This window comes from Brienomyrus brachyistius, chromosome 13 (assembly GCF_023856365.1).
Source record: "Brienomyrus brachyistius isolate T26 chromosome 13, BBRACH_0.4, whole genome shotgun sequence".
NCBI lineage: Eukaryota > Metazoa > Chordata > Actinopteri > Osteoglossiformes > Mormyridae > Brienomyrus > Brienomyrus brachyistius.
Window position 1 is genome coordinate 24,723,318 of NC_064545.1, and position 25,403 is coordinate 24,748,720.

A 25,403-nucleotide genomic window follows, 5' to 3' on the forward strand; every position below is an offset into this window, starting at 1 on the left:
AGTGAATGCCCAGGTACACAAGGTTCCATCAGGTTCCAAACAAGGCAAGAATCTAACAAGACTACTATTACTATTCAATGACCAGAAAGCCGGGTAAATAATAATACAATAATTGATACTTTATTGGTCCCTGCTAGGAAATTCTCTTTACACCTCCCCCAACTTGCTCTTGGGAGAGGAAGTTGGCCGCGAAGGGTAGCCATGTGTTGTGGCACCCAGGGACCTGGGGGTTAAAGGCCTTGCTAAGGACCCACAGACGTGCCAAAGCTGGGTTCGAACCAGTCACCTTCTGGTTATAGGTACACAGGCTTAGCCAACTGAGCCACAGGCTGCCCAGAGGTAGTACATGCCGAGTAAGTTCCCAGGCCACCTACAGTAGTGTTTCCAATCTGGTTTTCGGAGACCCTTAAACCATCCACATTTTTGCTCCCTCCTAATTCCCAGCCAGACAGTCCATGTTTTTGCTACCAGGAGCTGGGAGGGAGCAAAAACGTGGACCATCTGTAGGCCCCCGAGGATCAAGTTGGCAAACACTGACCTACAGCAAACTGAATTAACTGGTGATACCTCTTTGGACAGTTGTTATCATTTTAATGCGGCGATCAGATCTGGCTTCATTTACTGTTTTTGCAGGATCACCTACTATAGAATCCTAACAGCTAAGCCTTGGTGTAAGGCATGGGGGAGGAGCATAGACCTTTGGTTAGGTGCCTTTCTCCACATACTGGGCTAGTGAAATTTACCACATTCACTGATAGGGACGGTTTGCTGCATCCTCACCTCAGCTTCAGCTGCTCCTCCTCCTCCTCTTCAGTCCCAAAGCACTTCCACTGGTAGTGGACGATGACATCGCTCCTGTTAGCCAGGGTGACGCAGCGCTGGCTAGCCATGGAGATGTAGGTCCTCTTCATGAGGACAGAGTTCCTGTCCAAGCGTACGTTCACGTCCGCGGCGGCTCCATATATGCTAATGCAGAGGTCCTCCCCTGAAACACCACCCACGTCAAAAAGTCATCAGGGGAAGAATGAACCTTAGATGAGTTCAGATACGCCTGATAGACGTGAGGACATGACGGAATACAGTACACCACCTGAAGGTGTTTAGATTCAACTCTACGTGTGTCACACAGTTCAGTACACGAACCCCCTTTTAGACACTCCATAGACAAGCATGATTCATAGACAAGGGCAGAGCAAAACATGGGGTCTATAAAATGACATTAGAGGTTTGGTTCATTGCCATCAGCTTCCACCCAGATGGCACTGTTGGGTTAAATAACCTAGTTACTACCCCTACCGAGTTACCAATCAAAGCAAACAAGTCTCCATGGAATCCTGTGTCACATGATTCCTGCAACAACCCCAGATGTCAAAACAGAGACATGCAAAATAAATAAGGCAGCCACTGCAACATGGAAATAAGCTAAAGAAAGCATTGTGTTTTGGTTGTTTCATTCAAAGCAGATTATTGTGGCTCAACATTTGAAATCTCTTAAATGAAACCTTATCAGTGTACAAGAAATAAAAGTAATAATGAATTGCAAGCATTTTCACAAGCATGCTTAATTTTTTTAATTACTTTACAATATTTCAAAAGGTCGAAACAAAAAGAATCACAGAAGTTAATTCTTACAATTCCATTCAAGTTATATACACCATAACTTTGCAAATGAAGGAGGGTAAAATTAGTTCTTAAAGGCACTAATTACCACACAGCATTTGTTTAACAAATAAAAACCATGTCTCGCATTTACATTCCTGGGAGGGGGGGTGGTCTTAAAGAAGGCAATCATATTACCCAAGGGGCATTGCACTTGGGTAAGCACCTTGTGTTCCTATTGGCTCTGCATTATACCCAGTTTGCACTCCCCCTCTCCCCACATAACGCTATAAAAAATCCGCTATTACTGTAACTAGATTTGCCGTATCTGAATTACATATACAAATAATGAAGCAATGGGGTAAAATATTTCACACTGGCTCAAACCAAATGTGAACTTCTGCTGGAATCCATCTTCTTAATATTTCTTCTGGCACCCCTAACGTTCACAGCATAGCAAACCCAGCTAGATTTAGGAGGAATTTTCTATCACGCCACCAGACGCTGCTAGTTACTGGTGCCAGCAGAATCCTTGGAAAGTATTCTGAAGAACATGGAAGGAGGAGGAACAAAGGCGCGCTGGTGATATGAATCATAAACTGCACGGCCTGACGCATCCCGGGCACCGTGCATTCGGAGCGTGTGAGAAAACCAGCAACTCAGAGCACACTTATACGTATAGAGGGAGGACATCTTAAAGCGACTCGAGACGGAGCAGGAGAGACACAAAGGATGAAGAACAAGGCAGGTAAACAGTGAGCATGAGAGTACAGAGCCTCGGGGGAAAACGCAGAGGAACTGTCCAAGAAGCTCATCTGCATACGATTACCAAAGAACGGCCTCCACTCCGAAGCGTATTCGATGAAATACGCGTGCACCTGTGCTGAGATAACATAACAGCGAAAATGAGGATTAGTACAACCGAAATGGCTTAAACACTATTCCCCTCTGTTCTCTTGGGTATGTTATCTACAACATGAATGTGAATACTATACATAATCCAGTTAATGTCTAGCTCTAATGCGTGTATCTGGCTATAAATGTAGCATATATGCGAAATACCAAGTGTAACATTCTCCCAATACATATATGATGTTAGAAATCCCCACCAATCCAAGTCTTTGCTACATACTTCTTAGACACTGTACAGTAATAATATGCATGCCATCTTCCCGGCAATTAGCATTCATTAACATGCTTTACACACTCTACGTCGCTATAAATCCACCCCCATGTTCTGCTTAATTACCAGGGCAAAAGGGTGCGAGTACGCGGGCCGTAATGAATGTTACACAAGGGGCAAATAGGGCTTCGTGTCAAGGATACAAAGCCTGTACCTAACAAAAAGCATATATAATTTTTTAAGAGATATTTTAGGAATGATGGGGGACTACAGAGCAACAATCTCCAACAGTGAGGCCTGTCCCTTGTGTGCAGGGCCCTCTGTGTGTGTGCATGCGCTGTCTGTGAGAGACTCCGCAATGCAGGCAGCCCTGATTCAACCCCAAGGCTCAGTAGACATGACTGGTAGCCAATCGGAATCAGCCACAGCACGCAGGGGTTACCCTGCACATGCAAATGTAAGGATGTACTTTTTCATAATGGATTTGACTGGCCTCTGCGATTAGCGCACACTGCATCCCCGTTTGCAAACCTGGGTTTGCCTTTCTACCTCACACTTTCCCTTTTCACTTATGTAATGCGGGTCTTCCAAACTGACACGCCACCTTCCCTCCACAAAGCAAAATTTTACTTACCGGCAATCAACACTTTTGAAGGAGCCGAAAGTCTCCCCAGCAAATCCCTGGAAAATTACTAATTAAGCTGCAGAATCTTATTTCCTCCACATAAATTATACATTCGCTGTATTTCCCCACATCACCTGACCAAGTGTCATGTGCATACTGAGGGAATGCTTGTCTGCACCAGTCGCATTTGTTTAGAGAATCATGATGTACGATAAAAAGTACGTTAGTGGCAAAACTGCAGTGCGAAGACAGAAAGATGAGTTCACAGCCTCAGATGTGGAATGTGAAATGCGGGGTGTGTGTTCACGTTTGACCACTGGGTTTAAAGTGCCATTTAAGTGTAAGACCTACCCAACTGCTCTGGAGTTACAATTTATGCCACAGATTAAAGAGAATGTTTACATCTCAGTAGAAGAGCACATGCAATTTGGGGGCAGCGTGTGGCTCTGTGGGCTAAGCCTGTGTGCCTGTAATCAGAAGGTCGCAGGTTCAAACCCAGCCTCAGCCTGCGGGTCCTTGAGTAAGGCCCTTAACCCCCAGCTCCCTGGGCACTGCTACGGGTGGCAGCCCTTCGCGAAAAATTTAAAAAAGAGCAAGTAGTGGGAGGCGTAAAGACAATTTCCCTACGGGGATCAATAAAGTATTGATTATTATGATTATTAATGGTTTATACAATAACAGGGAAAAATTTGTGAAGGCAACAAAATATTACACAAAATGTAAATACCTGAACGTCTACTACCTTCACCACATCCTCCTGAGATCCAGGGACGTGTCCCCACCAATATTGTCGGACTATCATGTGCGTTTATCGGGGGCGAGAGGTTTGGGGTTGATTTGGTCCCTATCCATGTTGAAACCAAACCTACGCCCTTGGTAGAGGACTTTATGCTTTTTCACCACTCTTTTAAGAGAGATACCGCTCTTTTAAGTCCTGTTAAGGAGTACATTTAGACTTTAAGATGATGTCACCTGTCTGGGGTGCATTTTTACCATCACAACACTTAATTTATGCAAAAATACTATATAAAAGCTTTTTGACCTTGGATCCCTGGAGGATCCTCGGGGCAGTCGCTAAATTAAAAAGCACATGTAGCTAAAGCCTTCTCTTCAATTAAAGCAGGTGATAAAATGTTGACAAAGCCACCTTTTAAAGGGCCGCATGTTTATTCCTTGAGAGAGCTGCCTCTCTGATGGGACCGGGCATCCAGTACAGAGTCCTCATAAACGGTCGCCTCTACACACACACACACACACACACACACACACACACGTCCGCAAGAACACCCCAATAGCATAACCACACCAGCACGGCACTGAGCACGGCCTGGATACCGAGGGTGCTAGCGGCAGACCCACAGTGTGCCGGGGGGGGCAGTAATGTTACCACCCCTCCGCTCCCAGGCACCTGCTTAATTAGTCCTGCTAATCCACACAGGGTCATAAGTGTCACTTGAGCCAGACACCTCAGTCACAAGCCTAGAATTAACTGTGTGCTGGGAACAGCTCAGAGTTTCATTTTTGCGTCCCTCTTAGTTTCTCATCTGCATATAAGCAGAAGAGGAAAAGGAATTAGACCTAACGATCGAAATATATTTTTAAAAGAGCTAGTCAATGTTACACATACCAATACATACCCCATCAGTACTCGTTTAATCTTTATTGTCTCTATATTGGCTTTTTATTAGAGGGAAATGTCGGAGTAAAGAAACTTCCATTAAAATGTTTTATTCCTCTTGCTATTTTATTTTTTTCTCAAAGGTAATAACAGGTCACTGACTTTGCATCTAAATTACAATCACAGGCAGCAAATCCCTAGGATACTGACTGTGTTCCATGCAGTCAGGCTGCGAGTGGCCATGCTCTATATGACCTTGAGATGGCGCAGTTTCTCCACTTGGATGCTTTTCTGTGGCCAGGACTGTAACTGCTTATGAATCACCAGGAAGAAAGGTCAGCCTGTCTACAGGGGGCTGCATTTTTATTTCTTTTGGCAAGCTTAACGCAATCAAATTCTCTCAGTGTTACTGTGACATTGCAACAAATTTTTATGCTACTGCTGCTAACATTTAGACTGAGACTGTCATTTATATTGCAGGACGTTCATGCATTGGGTTATTTATACACTAGTTCCTGGACACACATTCGCAGTTTCGCCCAGACTATAGAACAGGGTTCCCAGGTGATTTTTCACCGAGGGCCAAATTCCATCAGCAACACAAAGCCCAGGTGCACTGTGTCTGGAAAAAACACAGTGACCGGGAAGGGGCACCCCCAATGATAGAATTTGTCGAATTGGGGGAGGTTTGAGGGGGGGGGGGGGGGTCGATCATGTGGTCCAGCTTCAATTGTGTTCTGGCCCAGATATGGACCTGAGTTTTCCAGTGCTATAGAAAAACAGCGACGGAGTGTGATGTTATGCTGCAATGAATCGTGATTCAGGATGAGGTTGCATGTTGCCTTGTGACATGAGCAGAACAAGAATAATATTTCAAGGAAACGAGAATATTTCTGCAGAAAGGGAATGTACATTGCCGTTGGGGTAAGGCTTTGCATCTCATGTGGACCTGTGCACGATATGCGTGTTACCTGAGTGGTAATGCAGCCGTAGGTCCTCTCTGTAGTCCCCAGCTTTTTTGGGTAAGAAGTCCACTGTCACCTGCATGCTTTGTCCCACCCCCAGGGTCCCAAGGGGGGGGTCCACTGAAAAAGGACTGCAAAGAAAGAGCACAGAGCAGGACTTACATAGTGCAGGAAGCCACACTATTATTATAGATGCAACAGTTTTTGTTTGCTCCCATTTTGCATCCAGATTTTTTTTCATAAGCACACAAAAAGCTCATGACCTTCAAATCTGCAAAATAAAATGTCACATTTCGTTTGACTGGACGGCATTAGTGTGGCATATCAAAATGTAGCTCAGCATGATTTGTCGAACAACAAAATGCCTCAAGATTGCTCAAGTTTCACACCCATGTGGCCTTCATGGATCAGCATGTACATCAGTTCCAGCTCCCAGCGATACCAGACAACTTCACAGAGACACTGATCAGTGGGCATCCATTCCGCAGGCCACAATCAACAACCTCATCAACTCCTAGGAGATGTGTTGCTCTTTTCCCTGACCCACGTTGTTTTTCCAGAGTACATGTCACCAAGAGAGCCTAATTAACTGATTTCAGCCATTCTTAATTTCTTTTCAATAAAGTCATTTTAGTGCTGCTTTAATATATTTGTTTGTATATAGGCCTGTCGCGATAAACGATAAATCAATTAATTGCACGATAATTAAAATGAGGTCGATAATTTTTCCGGCTGCGATAATTTCCATTTGCATGCTTGCTTGTTTGTTTGTTTTCCTCGTGTCTCTCTCTACCAAATAGGAATATCGGCTCTTTAGCAAACCGGCTCATTTACCTCAGCTCACCAAAAAGAACCGGCTCTTTCGGCTCCTAAACGGCTCTTTTTAAACCCGCCCCTCTCTTCGTTTAACCTGATGCCGATTAGCATAACCTGATTTCAGCTTGTTAAAAATAAGACGCCGTCTCGTGGGGGGGCTTTTTCGGAAGACAACGTGTTCCGGCCACTGTCGTCCTTAATGTTTAGGCAGCTCAAAAACCCGGACAATTCTATAAACATTAATAAAACGGCTCTTGAACAGGAACCGGCTCCAATCGTTCGCGAACGGCACATTACTAGTAATGAGGCACGAACTCTCGTGCCAGTGGGCTCTTTGCCCAACAGCGTCCGCGTTCATGGAAATGCGGCTCGCTCATTTCCGGTCTGTGAAAAATGACATGCCGTTTACAGGATTTAGCCGAACTTATGATCAACGACGTACATCGCTTTTGTAAATCCTTCTCCAAAGTACCAACGAGTAAATTAGAGAAGGACTTTAAGATGTTTGCCTTGTCTTACATCCGCGGATACGAAGGGGAGTCTTATTCGTTGAACTTAGTGGCTGGCGTTAGACTGAGACATGAAGAAGAAAAAAATCGGTTATGATGATCATCCGATTATAATTATCAGTTTCGCCCAGGCAGACGTGTTCACTATGAGCGGTAAAATAATATTTATAAATTATATGAATATGATTATATGCAATAAATTATGTTTCTTGCTCGGAATTTGCCAGACTAAAGTAGCAACGGATTTGCATACGGCCTGTTGAGGTTCCTGCTTTTATTCATATGGAGTGTTTTGTTGTTAGTTCGCACTTTTTGTTTACAGAGGTCTTAACTGACAGTTTTGCCTGTTTTCCCTGTCTGAACCTAATATTTAATATTTCAAGGGTGATTTTGTTTATAGAGACTTCATAATCCATTTTATTTATTGTTTTTGGTTGTTTTGTTTATTTATTTTGGATATAAAAAATGTCTTCCAGTCCCGCTGTTAATTGTTCTTTAGAAATTAAAGTTTATTGATTGTTGAAAGGGTGTACTTGCATTAATATGCCATTATTATTACATCAGTTGAAAATGGTCTCACAACGGCAATATTATCATTTATCGCAATAATTCCTGGGACAATTAATCATCCAACAAAATTTGTTATCGTGACAGGCCTCTTTGTATATGATTCTTTTCCCCTCCAAAGCAGAATATTATTCTCAGGGCTTTTTGTTTCTGTGACGATGAGTCAGAGGGCAGTACAGTCATCTCGTGCTTCCACAGTTTGGGGTAAAATCCCACCCCATTCCATGTGTATTGTGTTTGTATGTTCTCCCTGTGTAGCGTAGGTTTCCTTTGGTAGAAGTGTTGCATGTGTGTGCCCTACAATGGACTGGCGTCTTGTTTAGGGTGTGCTCTGTATTACCTAGGATATGTTTTGGGGCCCCATGACCCGGATCAGGACATGTGGTTAGTAGATGGTTGGATGGTGCTATGGTACAAAATAAACCCATTCCTTAACAAGCCAGAATTTGGTTATAACTATATGGCAGTTTCAGCACATATTGTCAATGTGGAAGCATAAGACGATCACTCAAGTTCAATCAGTATTGCACAGCAAACATGGCCAAGTAATTAATAGTTTACTATCCAAGATACAAGAAATATATTCAGGACATATTCACTGCAGCGCTAAAATATTATAGATAGATATATATCTCAGCATATATAGAATCTTTCTAGATTCTTTCAGATTTCAAATTTCTCAGTATATTATTCATCATAGGCTACAGGTAGGGTGGTTTGATGCATCCTAAAATCATCCATGCAGCAAATATATAGTGAAGGTTTAGCAAATGTAGGTTTAGAATTCAGCTTGCATTAGAGAAATAGGACTTTGTCAGTAACATATCTGATGCGCTATGAAAACTGATGCTTCAGCCTGAAACCTCAGGGGCTTTTTTGTGACTCACTGCCCCTCCATTTAGCATGGTCAATGCAGGCTAAGGAGCCGGCGCAGACGGCAACGCCATTCTGATGCACATGTTGTTGCGATGCTGGTAAACTCCCAGGCAGGGCTACTGTTTAGAGTACAGGGCTTTGCATTAATTTTTCACAGCACTCTGAAGTACAGTAGGGTTACCTGAGGCCTCCCACCAGCTGGAACCAAGTGTTATTACACACAGTGTGGCAAACATGCACGGTTTTAGCTCGTGGGAGTTTTACTTACACAAAAATGTTCTGAGGGCAGACGAAAAAATGATTGGTTCAGAGAGAGAACAGATTGTAGAGGAGGCGGGACCAAGACATCTGATTGGCTGGTCCCACCTCCTCTAGTTGCTTGAACTCACCTCTTCTACAATCCGATTGGTTCAGAGAGATAACCAGTAAGTTTTCATTCTGCCTTCAGAACATTTTTGTGCAAGTAAAACTCCCTTGAATATGGTGTTACACTTCCATTACAGGCTAGATCTACTTTATACTCTAATCTCCATTATAGGAATCATTTGAATACACCCAGCCCAGGATGAATCTGTCTTTATATTATATTTATATAGCAGAAGTTCTAAAGCAATGTCCATGTCTTTTTTGAGAGAATGGGGTCAGTGTCCCTGGAACAATTGGAGCCAATGCTGGGATTTAAACCAGCAACCTTCAGATCACAAACACAGCAACCTGACTCGCTAAGGCACACGCTGCCCCCGAAAGAATAATGCCCACACTGGCCAGGAATCAAACCCAGGCCTCCCACACTGCAGGCGCAAACACTACTGCCAAACTGCCAACATTAGCTGTAGTGAAGGTATATGTTTTTATACCTCCAACTTGCTCTCACCTGCATGTGTTAAGCTGGAACCTGGCCTCACACTTCCCCACATTACGCACAAGCAGGGTGCGTTGGGAGAGGCATTTCACGGGGCTGACGGAGAAGTGCACGTGGTCTGGGAAATCCAGGATGGCCCTTGGCCCCACAGCCCGGATGGGCACCTCAAACCGTTCTCTCTCGGTCACGCATATGACGCGGTGGACGTAGTCCTGCAGCGAAAATGAAACTCTGAGGTTCAACGACAGCAGGATGGTAGCAGGCAGCATGATGGTCGAGGACATGGACCTGAAGGAGAGACTCTGCTGCTGCTCCTTTGTGCCTGGTAATTATCTTAAAATACCCTGCAGTACAAATGAATAAAAAACATTAGGTAAAATTAGAAACTACAATAAACTAAAAATAAATCCCCTTTTGGGCAATTCTGGGAATTGCTGTTGGGAGCACAAATTCTGTACAAATAAGAGAGTCCAAATTTTACCAAGCAATAAATTATGTGTCACCTGAAGAGAAAAAAATTGAAGTGTGTCCAGTTTGAACTGCATTTAAGAATAGTGAAAATCATATTCGTGAACAGTTAGATGCCAAACGGTTCTGCTATTTGCAAGGAGCTACTGTCTACATACGCTTCCATGAAAATTTATTCCATCCTTAACTCATACCAACTTGAAATACCTCTGCTAATTATCTGAGGCAATTGTAACGGGTCGCACAGAGACAAATTGAATGAATTTGAAAAGAATGCGAAATGCGCAACCCTCTAGCAGTCATCTGTTGCATCCCGGAGAGAATGATGAACCCACGTACTATTCATGGGAAGACCTGGTAGCTTCCTCCAGAACTATTGCAGTTCAGGAAGCCAATTAAATAGGAGCTGAGAGCTATAAAGCAGATCGTAAGATTACAAAGCCTTGTGAGAAAAACACACAGATTTCTGCTCATTTTTCCTTTCCTATTTTCCAGTCACTTTTATTGTTATTTTATTTTAGCGTTATTTTATATATATTTTGCTTTAGTTTGCATTGCATTTGCGTTACTTCCTTCAAAGGAAATCCAGAAAGCAGGTGGAAAAGCACTTCCTTACACAACTGTGTGCGTGTTAAAATAAAACCTAAAGCTTGGAATTTGCTATTTCCCCATCATCGTCAAACCAGCTTACTGCATTCTATACAATACTAAAACTGCCGGAGGCACAGGGAGGGAAAGCCCCCATGTTCCCTTGCGCATCAAAACAAAGCGATGTCATTAGCAGCCTATCCCTCTGTATTCATAGCAAAGACAATAATCTGGCAAAGAAGAGGCAGGATGGTGGCCAATGAAGGGACAGAAGTGGGCGGCGGTGGGTGTGGCCTCGTGGTGGGTGTGGCCTCGTGGTGGGTGTGGCCTCGTGCCCGCAGCAGCTAAACAAAGGCCACACTGCCGCTGTCATTTGGTGGAGCACTAACATGGGTGGTGGCATTCAGTCTTAACCCATTTTTTATTGCAGAGAAATGAGAAAGCAGCCACTGAGACATGACATTGTTGTCCCTGGGTCTCAAATGGTTACAGATAGATCTGCTTCAGAAGGATATTTCTCATAGTATCGTGCATTAATGTCTGTCTGATGCATCATACGAAAACTAAGTCAAAATTTTGTCAGAGAAACTTTTATTATGAGTTATATCCTAAGAGAACATGTAAACTCACCTACAAGATACCTTGACATTTTTATGTAAGACTTGATATGTCATTCAGCACAGCTGAGTTCCTAATACCTGTCCAGCATTTCAGAATCAACCAGAATCCACGTGAGAGCAGTCATGTGACTTATCTTAGGAAATGTCAACAGCCGGAGAAAAAAAACAAGAATAAATGCTCCCAACACAGATGGAAGCGAACTCCCATCCGCTACTGCTTACAGCAGTGTTTCCTAAACCGGTCCTCGGGGACCCACATACAGTCCGTGTTTTTGCTCCCTCCCAGCTCCCAGTAGGAGCAAAAATGTGGACTGTCTGGCAGGAAGCTGGAAGGGAGCAAAACCATGGATAGTCTGTGGGTCCCTGTTGGGAAAAACTGACTTACAGGGTTCCACCTGGAGAGGATTCACAGTGTGGGGTGTGAAGGAGGTCTTGCACACAGTGGACTGTGCAAGGCAATCATGCGATTTCCCCTTTACTTCTTGGCATTGACAAGACTGATGTAAATATCTGTTGCTGGCGTTTTTGTTAATCTTGCTCTCGGTGACTGTGAATTTCCACAGCAGTTTGTCTCTCTCTACTGTGCCAGTACTGGATTGTTATTTATCAAATGCATAATGTATGCTGACATAATCCAACCAGCTGCATTTGCACATCACTCTCAGGCAGGCCTTGGGCAGCTGCACTGCAAGCGCATGTGTGACACGGAGTCACCCTCCACGCTTTACCTTGTTCTCTTGGGGCGTGAAGAGGACAGTGAACGTGGACGCCAACCCTGGAGCGACTTTACTGCACACGTCCGCTGGGCTAATTACTGTAAAGTACAAGGATTCCTCCTCCACAATCTTCACCAAGCGCGGGATCTGAGAAGCCACAGCACATACACGCTGAATCACACCGAGCGAACATCGAAAGCGTCAGTGTGAGTCTGCAGTGAAACATCATAACGAAAAATGATGGCATGACTGAGCACAATGCATTTACAAAAGGCCTAACCAGATATTCCTATCACTGAAAAGGAATAACTGCACTACCAAATATTGTAGGAAATCTCAAGTCTAACAGATTAGCTCCTTTGTCTTGGTAACCATCAATTAATCCAATAGTTGCAATTTAAAATAAAGCCAAAATACATCCTGTGTATAGAAGATTGGTAAACGGGAGTATGAGGATACAAAAGAAGATATGATGCCTCTCCGTGAGCAAGTTTCAAGGTGATAACAACATTATGTGCTGAGTAAATACCAGAGTTGGCAGAGTAATTTCAGAGCCCTTACCCCCCAAGCAAGCTGACACTGATGTCGAAAAAGTGTATGATACTCTGTATAAAAGTGTCTGCTATATAAAATGCAAATGTAAACAATGCAGATGGGTATACAGGTCATTTGTCCTTATGGCATCATTGACTTCTGCCTCTAATGAATGCATTAAGCCTGCCAAACTTTCTCCACTTTGACATCTGCCTTACCTTGTCAGTATTGCGAAGCACCAGCGGTACCTCATACGACTCAGAAGGAGTGTAGTTTTGGAACACTATCTCTGAAGGGAAAGGCTGGAACAAAGCCTGGTCAATGTCTACAGATGAAAACTGAAAATGGGAAAAAGGAATGGAAAGGGGTCATTATAATCAACACAAATAGTACTAACTCAGTTACTATACTGAAGTACAAATCATGAACAAATACAGTAGATAGCTGAGATAAAACATGCGTCAGGATTCATTAATGATGAACAAACATAAGATCAGTATGTAACTAAGACTTAGCTTGCAGTTAATTAATACATAAATAACAGTTTAATATACTATTTGTTCCCCCTCAAGTAAAGTAATACCTATGATAACCCTTTTTCACTGCATGTTGCATGGAGGTAATTGTTTATTAAACCAGGAAAATTCTGAGTCCCTTTAAAATCACTTACACCACAGACACAAGCTGTGCCGCACAAACATAAATTCTGCTCAAAAAATGACAGTCATCAGCTGTCCTTAAGTGCTTTTCACTTGATGCTGACTGACTGCTGCACCTTAGAAGTGATGGAGTGTGTGTCAATATCTCTTTTAGCAGACGGAGGTCTATGTCATACTGTCAAGTCACTGGTCGGTGCACCATTTTTTATCAAAGATTTGATGGAAGGGACCCTTCGATTGACGATGGGATAAAAATACATATTTGCCGTGACGGCTGGAGAAAACTTCACGAGCACATATTGGCTTAGAAAGTTTTACTTCACTCTTGTCATTATACCCTGATGTCTGATGTAGCCATTTCACAGATTTGCCTCTGCAGGCAATTGGACCAAGGACATCAGTCCCAACAATCGCAAACAAAAGTGTGAGAATGTAGCCCCTAACCCCAGCCCAACATCCCCCACCCATCACCTCCTTCTGTCCGCTTCTTTCTCTTAATTTCAGGGCATCGCTTTTTATTTAATTAGCTGCACTGAGCCATTCTAGATGGCCAGAGACTCGAAATCTAGTCTTGCTCATTCTGTGCTATGTGGCAAAGGACAGCAAATCAGGAAAACTGAGAACAGCTAAGGTGTATTGATTTTGTTTTGTTGTTGAGAAGAGGAAGAAAATATGAATCCAGAAACAATTTAGAGACATTCATAAAATAAGCCCCAACAAGTGCACAGGAATCTACAAAGCGGCCTGTTCAGATTCTGTCCTAAGCCATGAAGAAAGGGAAAAGGCTAAAATAATGCAGAAAAGTGCAAACCAGGAGATCCATTATCCAGATTATTTGATCCCTAAGAGTCTACATCCAGAGTCTTTGGCCAATGCAATTACCACACCATTGTCTTTGGCCTTGGCTGCTGTACTGAATCAGGGTCCAAGGAACAAAGGCTTGAGTATCATCTATTCTGTAAAAAATATGTTGCTCAAACGGACCAATAAAAGCGCGATGAGCCTACAGGACAGTGTAGAGATGTCACATCCATTCTTTTCACTGACGTTAAGGAGTCAGAGGGTAATGGATTAGTAATGTGCCTTTTCTGTGTAATTCATACATCCATCCATTTTCCAAACCGCTTATCCTACTGGGTCACGGGGGGTCCGGAGCCTATCCTGGAAGCAATGGACACGAGGCAGGGAACAACCCAGGATGGGGGGCCAGCCCATCGAAGGGCACATTCACACACCAGTCACTCACACATGCATACCTACGGGCAATTTAGTAACTCCAATTAGGCATCCAGCATGTTTTGAAACGTCACGACGACATGGGGAGAACATGCAAACTCCGCACACACGTGACCCAGGCGGAGACTCGAACCTGGGCCGCAGAGGTGTGAGGCAACAGTGCTAACCACTGCACCACCATGCCGCTCCTCTGTATAATTCAGAAATGCCATTATGCCACTGTGCGATTATCAGCCAGGCTTATCCATAGTACCGTTAAATACTACAGTTACAATCAGGGATTTAAAGACACAGCTTCCTAGACACAAGTTTCACTCCCAAACTGTCATAGATGACTATGCCTCTGTGTCTTTATGCATTGATATAAACCAAAGCAGGATGATTTTACAGTATGGTCAGGTTGTGCTAGTTCTGTCTTCGAATGAAGAATCCTATAAAACAGCATTTTTATGATCTCATTGCAACATAAAATGAACACAAAGTCATATTATTTCATGGAGGAGACTTTATGTAAAGAATACAGAATATGCAAATCTTATTTTCTGTTATATTTCCAGGGCGAACAGAACAGATATCATCTTGTTTAATAACTGGCCAATATTTAAACACAGAAGGCCTAAATAAAAATCAGTACAGTTAAGTCATGCTTACTCATTGGTATTTTCCTTAAGACTAATACGGGGTGCATGTGTTATTATCGCAGGCATTTCAGTATGCGTGGGTCAGCATAATCGCCCTCTGTATAACAATACATTCTGTTCTTACCTTCTGGTGAGTGGTTTCTCTCATATCCAGGACCTCCAGAATCCGAGGCGGATGCATTGCATGTGTGTTTACCAGACGCTGCTCTGTAGATAGGGACATTTCGTGGGCAAACGCAGATGGAGTCATCTGAATCGGAGAAAAGGACAACAATCAACAACCACTGAATCTAATATATCTGCAACGTTACAAAGAAAATATCATCAGCACATCTAATTAAGTCTCAGATTTTTGAATTACTACCGAAAAGCATACTGCAGTATGGAAATCTTTCAGAGTGCTGCTCTTGCTGTGGCAATAATAATCTGCAAGAAAATTACCCATAAGAATGCCAGGTATGTTTAGAAGCCAAATAGACAAAGCACTTCAGCAGATTAGTTGAAGATCAATAGATTAAAATGTTAATATGCTATTCAGTGCTAAATTTAAAACAATTAACAGTGGGAAAATATAGCTTGTTGATATTCGTCAAAAACAAAATCATGTATCCAATATCTATTCATGAAGTGTTTTATATGAGCATGTTTCAAGAATATTTCCTTATTTCATAAATGAATATCTTCCTGGAATAGAAAAACACAGACTTGCACTTAGGGCAGTGATAAGAAAAGGGCATCAGAAAAGGGCAGCAAAGTGTACACTATCCCAAAACACAGATATATGACGAACGAGATATATTTTATTTTCTCAGTTACCTTATAATTCTCATTCTTTAAGAGAGCATCGTTTAGGAGTCATGTCACTCTCTGATACCTTAAGCGATTTTATATTGTGTTACACTGAAATGAAAGCACATGATTTTCAACAGAGATACGTTCATTTATACTTACTGTGTGCTTTAAAATTGAATGTCAAAAAGAGTTATACCAGAAGTTAAGCTTGGCATTGTTCCAAACATGACAAGTATCAAAATAACAGCTTGATTGAGTGGGAAAACTTGCAAATTATTTTGCCACATCAGCCAACCAACAAATTGGAAATGCATATTTGGGGCAGTGTTCAGCTCTGCAGGTTAGGCCTCTGGGCCTGTGGCCGAAAGGTTGCTGCTTCAAGTCTTTGGCAGACTAGTCATATGTCCACAGGGCTCTAGAGCAAGGACCCAAACCCCCCTGAAATGCTCCAGGGGCATGCCGGATAAATGGCGAGACCCTGCACTTGGACCCCAAGCCTCACTCCCAATGGAATGTGTCTCACAGGAGAGCATGATGGGATATATGGAAAGAAACATTACAATATAGCTGTACTTTGCAAATGCCAAATAAAACATCAATTCATTTCAATTAAAATGTGCAGAGGCACAAGTAGTGGATTTGAAAATAACCCTAAGGAAAGGATTCAAGTAATCAATATTCAAGTATTCAGTACTGAAAGGATTCAATATTTTGTAACATGCAGTTTCCTTATAACCCTGTTATTTTGTTAATGATAAAACTGCCCCAAGAGAGCCGGGATACAGTTCATATAAAGGAACTTTCTTTTTTTTTGCAACCAAAATGACTTTGAACATAGCAAAATACCAGAGGTGGAGATTTCTGGTTCAGAGAGTACAAATCCAAACCGGGATTTTGTTTCAACCAACCAGTTGAGTACTCTGTGACTGTGACTCTTTATGCTCAACTGGTTGGTTGAAACAAAATCTTGGTCTGGATTTGTATTCTCTGGACCACAAATTTCCACCTCTGCAAAATACACACTGATGAATATTTAAGCATAAGTATATTAAATCTAATCGTACTACATGAAATTGTAAAATAAATAGGAAATTTGCTAAAAAAAAAAAAAAAAAAAAAAAGATCTTGGGCTAATTAATTCAATAAAGATCTATTTAAAAAAAGGAAACTTACTCTAATTTGCTGGTGTTGCTCTTCGACTAGTCTATGGTGGCGTGATGCCCTTACTTTGCTCATCAAGCCCTGGGACAAAACGGCGGGTGCAGGTTTGTCCATTCCGCTTAGCATTTCAAATTTGTGAGCATCTGAAAATGGAATAAAGCATGAAATAAATAAGCAACATAAGGTAACTTATAAAGTGTTGTTTCTTTCTAACACGAGTGCTTTACAATGTAATGAACTGCGGCGTACCAATTTAGTTACCCAGAAACTGGCAAACACGATATAATACCTTTAAAAAAGATTTATCCTTAAACAAGCAATGTTTCTAAATGCATTCAGGTGGGTAAAGCCGGTCGACGTATACACTATATGTCTTAAATGCTCTACGTAACTATACTTACAGAAATATAATCTGTTCTCTCTCTGTACATCTTTCAGAGTCTTTAGCTTGGTAGTTGCCATAGCACCGCATCTCCATGCGCTACAATAAACTGCTTTCCGATTTGTTAAATTAGTTATGGTCATTCTGATTGGACTGGACTTCAGATTGAAGGCATTAGGGTTTGGTGAAGTTAATAAAACCCAGATAAATTAGTATTATCGTGGAATCCCGGAAATAAACAACAGGCATTTGTAATACTATTATAATGATCGATTTATCTGTGCTTAGCGGTTCTATGTCTAATGCCGACAGCACAAAACGAAAGTATTTTGAATATTAAAAAATGAACTGGCGTGTAATTTTTCTTCTGTCACTTTTAATTCTAGTGTGCTTTTGCAACTTTGCATTCATTTCACCGTACCTGTCGTTCAGATTTTCCTGTTTTGGGTGATCAGAATTTCGCCCCATTCTGTTTTTGTTATTGTATCAATTTTAATTTACAATATTTCTTTGTATGCTGTTTAATTTCAGTATTGTTAGTACTATTATTAATTTGAACGGACAATAAACTCTAAAACGGTTTAAATAACAATAACTAATCGGTGATCGATGCTGAACGGGTACGACAGTCAGCTATTAAGCTGCTACACAAAGCCGCGCTGGTGTAATTTAACTTCAATAGCCGTTCCCCGCTGTGGGTATGAATTACAGGGCATTTGCTACAGCAGTGACGTCACAGCAGTGCGAGGCATCCGCGCATGCTCAGAAACTGCAGCCAAGGTGGGTAACTGCTTCGTCGCGGGTTAAGGGTAGTGAAATGTGGAAGGTGACTATACTAACCAAATGGGGTCATTTTCGGTACGTGGTGTGGCGGCATCTGAGTCCACGGACTCGGCGTGAAATGCCTGCAGACCGCTCGAGTTTAACCAAGTTTTAGCCGAAGTAGGCCTTCGGAGATCCCCGTGCTCTCCTGAAGTTCTTTCGCTTTCTTGGCGTTTTGTCCGCCTTTACAGACGCTCTCAAGTTGAGCTTTTTTCTGAAACGTAATTCTTTATATCAAAAATGTTCCACGGCGCTTGTTATTTTTCTGCCAGATATTACGTGATAATGTTATTTTTCCCTTTCACTGAACCAGTTTTCCACGATAAAATTCATATTTTACTATTGTAATGGAGTGTTTTGAAATCAAAACAAATATATTAAATAATACAGCTATTGACAACTGTTACGCCCCTCTTCCGCTATTGTAATAAAATTTCTCCTGGGATTTTTGTTATTCTGTCACGATGAACAATTGCAGTTTTGCGGCCAAACTATTGTAAAATTAATTGGGCCGCTGATGTTTGTTTGGTTGTAGCATCTTTGGTGGCAGTTAAAGTTGCGTGTTTTGTGCGATTTACCTGTCCGTTGAAAACTTTGTGTGGGTATCGTCAGTAGTAGCATTTGAGATATTTCTGTGGGTTGTCAAAGGTAATATCTAAATAGGACGTTTTAATTGCTGATATATGGCCTGTTGGCAATGTACAAAAGTATGTTGTGTTACATGGAAGAAGGAAGCCATCACTCTGGTGATCGTTACAGAAAATGACCCGATTGATCCTGCCAGAATGCTAGTTGTAGTTAGGAATATGGACTTGTAACTTAAAGGCTTTAATAAAGGTCCTGGTTGGTCTGTGCTCTCACGATTACGGTGCTTAACCGCAATTTCTCCAGCCGTGTTAATCGGTTTACTTGTTAATGACCATTAATCCACTAAATGTAAATCTTACAAAATATGCTAATCCAAAACAAGTTTGATCTATAGATTTTTGTATACAGTTTAGATTAGCTCAAAGTAGCATGCAGCTGCCAGAAAGTTTTCCACAAAATACCGAGGTATGCTAATCAAATAATATTTTAGTCTATCTAACACGTGTGCTAAATATCCATAAAACGCACCCTTAAATTTTTTTTATTTCAATATCGAAGATTTTGAATTAAAATATGTAGAGATAGAGGTGAGGAGGATGTTACACTGCGCTTGTTACTTTTCTGCCAGATATTGCGTGATAATGTTATTTTTCCCTTTCACTGAACCAGTTTTCCACGATAAGATTCATATTTTACTATTGTAATGGAGTGTTTTGACAAGTACAACAAATATATTAAATAATACAGCTGCTGACAACTGTTACGCCCCTCTTCTGCTATTGTAATAAAATTTGCAGAAACGGCTGGCTGAACTAAATCACACTTATACAAAGCACTTTATACTGATTAAAATAGAGTACAAGCTTCCATGAAAACCAGAAATCATTCTTTAGTGCATCGTTGGCAAGTTGTTAAAAAAAACATTTTCTTCAAGCTCAGCATATATATAAAATTTGTAGTGGAGTTGGACTGATGGACAGTGCTATATCGTCTATCATTGATGGCCGAGAGGCATACCAGTGTTGAGCCAGCAAAAATCTGAAGTACCTTTACATGACGAGCCTATCTATCGCTATGTTTCACTGTAGGCATCACCCAACCCTAATCTGTAGCTGTTGTAACAAGTTCCGACCCAAAACCCAGCTGAAGCATTATAATTTCATTTTGAACCCAATCCGTGTTCTAAAATTTTAATCAAACACGAAATGAAAGGGTTACTGACATATGTTACTGTGCTTGATTTTTAAAGTTAAATCAGCATGTTACATGTGCTAATAACTATTAAGCTTGTTGTGAAATCTGCCTTTTTTTATTTTTCACCCAAAACCTTACGCAAGAAATGTTATTCAGGTCTAAAAGAATGGAGGCAGACTGGTGGCTCTGAGGCTAGGGACCTGTGCTAAGTGGAAGGTTGCTAGTTTGAATCCTGTGAAAGCCATGAGTAATTCTCCTCCGTTGGGCCCATGAGTAAGGCCCTTAACCTGCAGTTGCTTCTTCCTGGGTATGATGTTAATCTACATCCAGCCCTGCAAGGAGGTCCTCCAACTTACAGGGAATAACTTGGGGGTTGGTGGCAGGATTGGCACTCGAGCCACTGGGAAAAAAAAAAGTCACACTCTTCCATTCTGATCAGTGTGGTGCTGAGGTTTCGCCCACTCTCATCCATCAGGTGGTTTGTCCTGTGGCACCGTGCTGTAATCAGCGTGCTGTTCTTCCCTCTAGTAGATTCTTTGGTGGTGTTACTTTGCCATACAGAGAACCAACTTTAATCAGTAACTATTTGAAATAGACATACCCTGACAATATAGGTATATTTAGCTGTAAGGTATAACTCTGGTTTGTCTGCATTTACTTGTTTCTGTAACGTGTAGCTCTTATGGTTGGTGTATACTCGATGCTCACAATGTGATTGTGTATTCATCATGGCCACCACATGTTTTCTGCATTGATTCCACACTCGACACTGTCAGAGCCATGATTGTGATGTTGTTGGTGCTCTCAGAAACCAGAAAAATATCTGGCCTCAGTCTGGTTTTATGTTTTCTTCTGCTTCTGAATTCAGTCTGAGCTGAGAAAGCAGTGGCGTGTGAACAATGAAGTACAATGAAGTACAATGAAATCCTAACCTGAAATTCTGGCTTGCCTACTTTCATAAGCAAGGCTAATTTTCAACATAGTTCCAGTATTTAGAAATCTTGGTGATAAAGTTGGCAGAGAGCGTGGGGTTTACGTTTCGTTGGAACATTTGTATTGTTATAGGAAACGAAACTTAAGAAGCTTTTCCATTTTAATGACTCCTCCTTTTCAAGAACATCTAGTATGTGTTTAACGTTACAGTTTACTACTGCTACTTTTAGATGAGCATCTCATCTTTTAGATGTACAACATTTCATGCCACAGCCTCATGCAAACAAGTGAGACCGAAAGCAGCCGACCAAGATGATTTTCTCGCATGTCCTGTGGTGGACATGACCTTCAATCCAGATTAATGTAAGACCCACATGCAAGAAAGAGCAACAGCACCGCTTGTGTGGCGTAGCATCATCTGCAAACTGGTAGGGTATAAACTGCATTAAGTATAGATTGTATTTCTGTTCACCAAGAATCTTATCTGCTTATTATACGTGCACTTACTTACCTGTCTGTTTATTATTTATGATTTAGGCATAAGGAAATCTGAGAGGATGAGTAGAGCCCAAGGAGGGAGAAGGAAAATTAAAGCTGGAAAATCATCGGATCTTAACTCCTTCCGTGTGGATGTTGCTGAAGAAATCAAGGAACTATTCAAAAAAACCATGAAATATGTTAAACCACAGTCAGGGGACTGGGATATTCCAGACCCCAGTGAGTCATTTACGCCCACCGCCCAGCAACATAGCTGCTTGCAAGCTCTGAAGAATTCCTTAAATGCTGTCAAGAACCAGCTGAGTGACAAAAACTTGGAGGTGTGGCACCAGCACACGTCCTTCACCAATAGAGCTGGTAAGATAATAGCCGAGGTACGTGCCGCTGCTAATGCAGAAATCTGCACCCAGGCCTGGTGCAAGTTTTATGAGATCCTGAGCAATTTCCATCTGATTCCTGAGAAGGTCCTACAGTGTGGGAAGCTGAATTCCGTGCACCTCTGTGAAGCTCCAGGCGCTTTCATTGCCAGTCTTAACCACTACCTCAAAGCCAACTCCTTTTCCGGTGACTGGCAGTGGGTTGCCAACACCCTGAACCCTTATCACGAAGGCAACTCCACTGGCACCATGATTACAGATGATCGCTTGATTATCAACACACTGCCCTGTTGGTTTTTCGGTAGTGAGAATACTGGAGATATTATGCTTCAGAAGCATCTGCTTCAGCTGCAGGATTTGACCAGGAACATGTCCACCGTTGATCTGGTCACGGCAGATGGAAGCTTTGACTGTCAGGGAAGCCCAGATGAGCAGGAAGCTCTGGTGACCCCACTGCATTATTGTGAGACGGTGGCTGCGCTGCTTCTGCTTGGAGTGGGGGGCTCCTTTGTCCTGAAGATGTTCACGTTCTATGAGCACTCCTCTGTCTGCTTGCTCTACCTACTGAATTGTTGCTTCCGCGAGGTTAATGTTTTCAAGCCGGCTACCAGCAAGGCCGGTAACTCGGAGGTTTACGTGGTCTGCTTAGACTACTGCAGGAAAGAAGCCGTGAGACCCTTGCTGTCTAAAATGATCCGGAATTTTGGCCCTGATATCACCAGCCTCGGAGCCCTCTTCCCCAACAGTCTCATTCCGGAATCTTTCCTCACACAGCACAAAGAAATCTGCCAGTACTTTCATAAGTATCAAGTTCAAACGATTAACGAAAACCTGCAATTATTCCAAGCGATGAGTGCCAAACAGCAACGGAGACTGGAACAATTGAGAAACTGCGCGGTGAAGTTTTACCTCAGACAGTTTCGAGTGCAGTACCTCCAGCGAAGTAAGTGGATCTCCAAAAATGTAATCCCAGGCTGCGCTGTGAACTGCAAACTTTGGGGTCGTAGAAAGCAGTCAGCGTCCTTTAATGAAAGGAAAGAACAGCAGTCCATGACTTGGAGGGAGAAGGTTTTAAAGGGCTGTTACAGGGATGAGGCTGAAGAACATGCCCTGCAGGGAATGGGAACAGACTGCGTGCTTGAAGGACCAGCAGAAGACACTAATTGGGACATCTTGCTTGGTCCAGAGTTGACTACAATCAGGAGCACTCCCTTTTGTGACTTGGCACTGCTGAGCCATTTAAACGAAGCTCTGGAGCAGTCAGAGTTGGGAAAGTGTGGATCTGCAGGACCGCTTGTACATCCTTGCAGCTGTTGCACGGTTCTAATGCCTCCCTCCATCCTTTCTGAGGTGCTGAAATGCAATCAACTGGACAATAGTGTGTGTGGGCAGGGGTGTCAGTGTGTGGTCGTGGGGAGCTCATCCTTGCTTAGCCATTTACCAGAGATGGACAAGGCATTACTGAAGCTCACTCTAGAGCCCCCTTGTCGTACATCGCATCGGAGAACGCTCCATGATGGCGAGCCACGATATCAGCATGCGTTTCTCACCAGCATTTTGCATGCGCTCCAAAGTCTTCAAGTGGGGGCATCCTTGGTGGTACCTATGCTCTCTGCCTTCACACGGGTCACAGCAGGGCTGGTTCTTGCCTTGCACCAGTGCTTTCGCTCTGTCACGTTCAGGTGCCCCATATCCTCTGATGCCTTGGGCCCTGTTGCCATGCTGCTGTGCATTGACTATCAACAACAGCCCAACAGTAAACTACTGACCTTCCTGGAAGACATGCAGTGCCAAATGTCCACTTTGCTAGAGCCTGACAGCCAGGCATCCCAGATCCTGCAGATTGTGTCAATGGAGGTCCTCTTAAAGGGGGCGCTGCCGGAGTTTCTGTGGAACATGAACATGACCATTGCAAGGTATAAGCTGCACCTGCTGATGGAAGCCGAGCAGAGCTTGCAGATGCAAAGAGCCAGATCCAATGAGTTATGTTAACTAATGTCGGCACCTGAAATTTTGTACTGGCGCTCAGTCAGGATTAATCATGTTTAGCGTGGAATTTTGCCTGTTATGTGGAAAATAGAAATATATTTTGAATTTTGAGTCCTTTATATACGTTACTGAAGGAAGTTTGTGTTCTTTGTAAAATTGACAGAGTACAGTTTTTTAAAAAGTCTTATTTTGTATGGTGCATTTTTATTTGAGACTTTTCAGTTCTCACTGATGTTTCCTATGTTATGCAATATGTTTTCCAAACACATGCTGGAATGCCATACCATACTACTGAATACAGATGAAACGTGACTATTGTTACAGTTTATTGGGGAGGGTGTTCTTTCTTTTGTGAGGTAAATACCAAAAAATGACTAAGTGGCTCAAAAGTCAAATGCCATCGTTTGAAAACAGTGGATCCCTCCCTCTCTGTCTGTGTTCTTTGGTCAAATTCATATATATGCATTTACAATTTTTTTTTTAAATATATTTTAACAAATCCAATTTTGTCTTTGAAAGGATCTTGTTTTTTCATTTGAAATCTAGATTTATTTCCTTGCCTATTTTATGCAGCAGTCTAAGATGGAATTAGTTTAAGGTTTTTTTTTTTTATGATGTGAAGGTTTTATTTTATGAAAAAAATGTCTAATATACAAACACTGTGTGTGTGTGTGTGTGTGTGTGTGTGTGTGTGTGTGTGTGTGTGTGTGTGTGTGTGTGTGTATATAAAATGTTCTAGTTTAAGTAAATGAATGTTTAACTGGCAGGGGAAAGCAAGCTATTCTCTCTGACATTTAAAGTACGTAATTTCAGTTATTGGCAGGTAGTGAGCTCTTGCTTCAGAATCTTTCACTTTTTTGTTTCCTGCCTGTTGGTTCAACGATTAAGGATTTGATAGAAACTAAGAAATGCAAGCATTTTGATGAACAAGTACGTGTATTGGCAAGGTGGACTGCATCATCAAGTGCAGCGTGGAATTGGTTTTGACAGCTGGTTCAGAGAAAGGTCTCGAACATTCCACTGCTGTAGAGGCATACAGTATGGGATCAGTCTTATTAAACTTGTTAAGTAATACATGCATAAACAGTTTCATTGTGTTCAGGAAAAATCTAGAAGGTATGGGTACATTTTGGTTGATTGTATATATTAAAGTTGAATCTTTAAAGCTTTTTTGTTTGCCATTTGCAAATAAAATATGCAAGTAAAACTTGTTGATGGTTATTTTTCTAATGTAACTTCACCTTAGATGTTCAGTCTGTCTATTGTGCATATTTATTTCTTTGTCTGCTTGCAGCGAATCCCTATACAGTATCAGTATTGAGGCATGAAATCTTCATGGACGTAGAACTCTTGATTTATGAATCTGTAAGAATGGTATTCATTCAGTGTTTTGAACATTGATGTAAATTAGTAGTGAAGGGAGACTCGAGGCTTCCAAGCACGTAGTGGGGAGAGCTGTCATTAGCTGTCGGTTGATGCATGATTTAATGTAATGGTACAAACAACATAAGCAAGGGAAAGTGAGCTGAACCAGCTTGTGGTTAGGGGTACAATAGAAATTCTTCATATCAGCCCCATACTCTCCCTGTCTGGTTTCATTTCCTTTTCCTTAAGTCCTGTTTCTATTAAAGATTTTTAAAGATCT

General features: G+C 42.0%; 2 protein-coding genes across 5 annotated transcripts in view; one reads left to right on the forward strand and one right to left on the reverse strand.

Moving 5' to 3' along the window:
- The window catches only part of hydin (HYDIN axonemal central pair apparatus protein), a 73,092-nt gene extending 55,655 nt beyond the window's left edge, over positions 1–17,437 (reverse strand). The window contains 8 exon segments of the mRNA XM_048973665.1: positions 781–985; positions 5,937–6,061; positions 9,573–9,772; positions 11,965–12,099; positions 12,705–12,824; positions 15,147–15,272; positions 16,988–17,118; positions 17,377–17,437. Of these exon segments, the coding sequence (XP_048829622.1) occupies positions 781–985; positions 5,937–6,061; positions 9,573–9,772; positions 11,965–12,099; positions 12,705–12,824; positions 15,147–15,272; positions 16,988–17,118; positions 17,377–17,437 (1,103 nt within the window).
- A 585-nt stretch (positions 17,438–18,022) lies between these two features.
- On the forward strand, positions 18,023–24,968 carry cmtr2 (cap methyltransferase 2). 4 transcript variants are annotated; one of them, XM_048972335.1, is made up of 3 exons: positions 18,023–18,137; positions 21,168–21,322; positions 21,432–24,968. In XM_048972335.1, exon 3 carries the CDS (start codon positions 21,452–21,454, stop codon positions 23,759–23,761), a length of 2,310 nt encoding a protein of 769 aa, XP_048828292.1. In that variant the 5' UTR covers positions 18,023–18,137; positions 21,168–21,322; positions 21,432–21,451; the 3' UTR covers positions 23,762–24,968. The 4 variants fall into 4 exon arrangements, with proteins under 4 accessions (XP_048828292.1, XP_048828289.1, XP_048828291.1 ...); XM_048972334.1 differs by having other exon boundaries at positions 18,078–18,137; positions 21,145–21,322; XM_048972332.1 differs by lacking the exon at positions 21,168–21,322 and having other exon boundaries at positions 18,053–18,137.
- Positions 24,969–25,403: the final 435 nt, after the last annotated feature.